Here is a 4444-nt window from a genome sequence, read left to right as displayed (position 1 = left end):
ACCGTTTTGGGTTCGCTCTCTGTGCTCAGCTTTGCTGGGAAGCTCTTGAAGCTGACAGGGGACCCCCAGGGGCTTCCATGAGGAGCAGAGTCAAGGGGAACCTAGACAAGGGTCCTTAGCTCTTCCATCTGTAAAACGGGCTGTGGCGTTAAATAAGACGTCCAGCAACAGTGCTGGTCGCGATTAGGGTTTAAGGAGTTGAGGTTGTGCCCCCTAGGCGCCCTCCCGCTCTGAAGGGAGAAGAAAGCTGACCGGTTGGGCTACATCTATTTGCTCACAGGCAAGTTATAAAACCTATGGCGCCCTCCGCAGCTAACCTTGAAAACAGGCTGCCCCTTCGAAAATACGAGGACCTCAGAAAATGCCTAGCGAGGGGTGCTGGGTGCGTTAACTTTCATCGGTAGAGGATCTATGAATTTGTCCAGTGAAAGCCTATGCCTGAGACCTGGAGGCGATCTCTGCGCTAGGAAATCCTAAAAGAAGCACGCGTGGGGCGTCAGCGCACTCATTTTAATGGGAAGAGGGTTCTCATTTCTTACAGCAACAGGTAAAAACATAAATACGGGTGGGTGGGCGGCGGCAAGGCAACCAGGGCCCGGGCGCCGGGCCCAGGCTCCGGGATTCTAGGCCCGCGCACCCGGACTCCGGGTCCCCATTGTGGAATCCGTCGGGGGTGCCCGTGGCCCTGAAAGAGCACTCCCGGGGCCGAGACACCAGGCTGCGTCAACGCACCGGGGAACAAAGGGGATGGAGCGGAGAAAGTTCCCAGGCCAGCACCAGGGTGCTTGTGAAATCCGAGGGACAGGTCATAGTTGGGAGCCCTTCCTTCCCCGGAGCCTTCGCCCTTCTAAAAGTGGGAGTAGGTCCGGGGCGCCCCAGGCAGGTCCCTTTCCTACCAGGCTCGGATGCCATGCAGTGTGGACACGCCCGAATTGCCCTGCGCCATCCCGGGACTCTGCACGGCGTTCAAGTCCCCGACGCCGAAGTTCACGAAGTTGCCGTTGGCGGTGGGGGCGGGCTGCGCGGCGGGGGGCGCGGCAGGGTAGGCGGCACAGCTGTAGCCGGGGCTGCAGGCCGCGCCTCCGTAGCCGGGGTAGGGGTAGGCGTTGTAGCCGTAGGCGTTGAGGCCTACACCGTACGCGGGCGCGTAGGCCGCCGAGTCCCCGAGGCAGGGCTTCCCGTCGCGCACCAGCACGGGCACCGCGATCCTGCGCGCGGGCGGCGGCGGCGGCCCCAGCAGCTCCAGAGTCTGGTCCTGCCGCTGCCGCTTGCACTTGTAGCGCCGGTTCTGGAACCAGATCTTGACCTGCGTGGACGTGAGCTTCAGCACGCTGGCCAGCTGGTCGCGCTCGGGCGCGGACAGGTACCGCTGTTGCTTGAAGCGCCGCTCCAGCTCGTAGACCTGCGCCTGCGAGAAGAGCACGCGTGGCTTCCGCCGCCGCCGCGCGCGTGGTCGCTCGGTGCCGTCCGTCTCGGCTTTGTCCAGCTCCACCGCCTTCTGCAGCGCGCACAGCTCTGAAGGGGAGGGGAGGCAGAGAGATAGTCGGTTTGAGCCGCCAGCCCAGGAGCTCCGGGCTCTGGTGGGGATGCCACCCTGTCCTGCGTGGGGCGCCCAACTTGGTTTCGGCTCACCGCCGAGTGCGCGGGGTTCGTACGGTCCGATGTTGGCGCAATCGCGCATCTGGAGAAAGCCTAAGTGGCGTAGACACCCTACAAGCTGCAGGACAAAACGAAACAAGAGAAATCTTGCCCCTTCCCCCGCCCCGGGTAGTTCGCGTTCTAAAGGCAGTCTGTGACTTAGCTTTTCTGGATGCAAAGAAAATACAATCATAACGATGCTCGGGGGTGAATGACATCAGGGATACTTCGGTTTGACTCTCGGTGGTCAGCTTCTTTAATTAAACAATTAAAGATCTAGAAGACCCAAAGGTGTGAGTTTGGAGGTTCCCAGTGGGGCTGCCAGCTGCTGTTTATGCAACTTCCTGACCTCCCAGTAACTGTGGTGGGGACTGAGGCAGAGGCCTCTACACAGGTCCTGCAGGATCCGAGTCGGTGGCAGTCAATTCTAGTGCTCCTCAGACGTTCCTGGACCTTCTCTCTGCCCCTAGAAAAACCTACGAATGCTCTCCTAGCTCAGGGAAGCCATTGGGCCCCTCTGTCTTTTGCCCAGACAGACTCGGAGCTGCTCCAGGGTCTCCCCAAGTGCCGCTGCCTTCTGCAAGCAGGCCAGACACCCTCCCCCGCTCTAAAACTTTTTGTATACAGCCACCTTCGGGAATCTTCTCCCCCTCCCCAGCGTCTTCGTTCGTTACATGTTTTCTAATATTTCCCGGAAGAGAATTTCTGCCTGGCCCTGCCTGGAAATTGTGCTGGAAAAAACAAAGCCACATCCAACTCCTGAGGTCTACAGCATCACATCTCAAAACCACGACCCTGTTCCCAGACTCCTTTTCTGGCACAAAGGGGCTCCGCAAGGCCCAGGACCCGCGGGCTAAACTTTCTGGTTAGCAATTCTCAATCTCAAAATACCCGTAAATCCAAAAGAGATTTTTAAACCCTCTGATACGAACAATTGTTCTACCGCAAATTGTTAGATAGCTTAACTTGGTAACAGATCCAAGAGCAAGGCCCAAACCTACTGGGGCTCTGTAGGCCAAAACCAGTATTTTTAAGTCTCTCTCTGTGTGTGTTTTTCCTGACCCCCTAACTCCGGCGTTTCCTCTAAACTTGGCTGCGGAGCGAGAAGATACTGGGCAGCCTGGATCTTAGTTAGACTCCAAACGCCCCGCGCCCAGCCTTCAGCCCAGATGTGCTTCTGCCAGGCCAGGGTTTCTTGGCCCAGGGAGTTGGGCATGAAAGCGACTCCAGAGAGGAAGGACTTGGGTTCTCCTTACCTTTCTTATCTGCTCGAGGGTCCTTGGCCGGGTCAGGATCGCCGTAGGCACGAGGATAAAAGGTGGGGGCGGCTGAGAAGGCAGGAGCGCACTTGGGGGGCGAAGGCGCGGGGCCCAGCTCCGCGCGCAGCTCTGCTAGGCCGGGCGCTGCCGCCTCGGGCCCGGAGTAGGCCTCGGGTTTGAAGGCGGCCAGCATGCAGGAGGCGGGCGCCAGGGTGGCCTCGAGGCGCGCGGACAGGTCCCCAGCGGCCAGGCTGCGCTGCTGCTGCTCCAGGTTCAGGATGTCTTTGACTGAGAAGGGCGTGGGTGTGAGCGCAGGGCTGGGGAACATGGTGGCGGCGCCCGTCTCACAGCGCCAGGTGGGCGGCAGAGAGTGGCGCTGCCCACCCCCGGGGACAGCCTCCCCGCATGGTGCCCGCCGCCCGCCCGCCCGCGCACCCGCCTCTCTGCCCTGGATGTGGCCGGGCAGCAGGTAGCGCGGAGCACCAGGGGCAGAAGAGGCGGGAGCAGGACAGAGCAGGGGGACTCAGCCTGCCATTGGGCCAGGGGCCTCGATGACAGGAGCGACGGGCAGTTCTGCGTCACCTAATATAGACATAGGGTTGGGGGAAAAAATCTTGCCCAGCTTTTTAAAGGGGCCGTGACACATTTGGAAGAGTCTCTGGCCCCTGCAGGAGATTGCTGCGCATTAGCCTGAAAACCCCAACGAGACTCGCTCAAAGAAAATGCCCGACTCTTTTGAGCTGGGTCTAAGCTCAGGGTTGGGGTGGGTCTGAGGTTTGAAAAATATTACTCTGCACCCGTCACCGAGTGGGCTAGTGAAGATGGGGTGGGAAGCCAGGAGAGGGGGGTTATTTACAGGGATCAAGACTGTTACTAAAATGCTGATTACCGTAGTCTGACGGAGAATAGGAAGAGAAGCTAACTCCAAGGAGACACTTGTTCTGGGATGATGATAACAGACCAATTTAGGAATTTGGGGGTGGGGGTATTTAATTTGACCTGCAGGACCAATCTCGACCCCGGAGTCCAGGCAGGCCCTAAGGGGTTCTGAGCAAGTCGGGCTGAATGGAAAGGTGAAGTGGCTATTGTGGGGTGGGAGGGGCCACCTGAAGTAGACTGCGTTGTGTAAGCGCCTCTCCAGGGAGAACCATTCACCAGGGAACTGACTCTTCAGCCAGGGAGCCAACCCAGGTTCTGCTCAGCTCCCAGAAGAGCTGTCTTCTGGTGTCTGTTCCTCTTCTCCAGCAGCTTTCTTTCCCATTCCTCCTGGGCCACCAACAAGATCCCGGACTTTTTCTAGCTCCAGGCCCCTGGGGGCCTACCAAGGCTTCCACTCCACAGAGCAGGTGGAGGGGCATTTTCAGTCCCACGGTGAAAACTGTCAGGGTTTAAGGAGCCCAAGTCTTGTCCTAAGAGAACTGCCCGGATCTAAGGGACACTGGGGTCTTCCCAGACCCCTGCACGCAGCGGACTGGAGCTTTATGCAGCTATAATCTCAGAAAGAGAAGGCACAGGGCCTCCAGGCAAACGCTACCCATCAAAGGTAT

At 59.0% G+C, this 4444-nt stretch overlaps 1 protein-coding gene across 1 annotated transcript; it reads right to left on the bottom strand.

Annotated features, from left to right (window-relative positions):
• Positions 1–892: 892 nt before the first annotated feature.
• Positions 893–3225, bottom strand: Nkx2-5 (NK2 homeobox 5). Its single transcript, XM_052755779.1, has 2 exons — positions 2895–3225; positions 893–1515 (listed from the first exon to the last, which is right to left on the bottom strand). The coding sequence occupies exons 1-2, from the start codon at positions 3223–3225 to the stop codon at positions 893–895; spliced, it is 954 nt and encodes a 317-aa protein (XP_052611739.1).
• Positions 3226–4444: the final 1219 nt, after the last annotated feature.

This window comes from Peromyscus californicus, unplaced genomic scaffold (assembly GCF_007827085.1).
Source record: "Peromyscus californicus insignis strain IS unplaced genomic scaffold, ASM782708v3 Scaffold_3__1_contigs__length_106647218, whole genome shotgun sequence".
In the NCBI taxonomy this organism is placed as follows: domain Eukaryota; kingdom Metazoa; phylum Chordata; class Mammalia; order Rodentia; family Cricetidae; genus Peromyscus; species Peromyscus californicus.
Note: the sequence above shows the minus strand (reverse complement) of the source record. Positions and strands in the feature narration are given on the sequence as shown.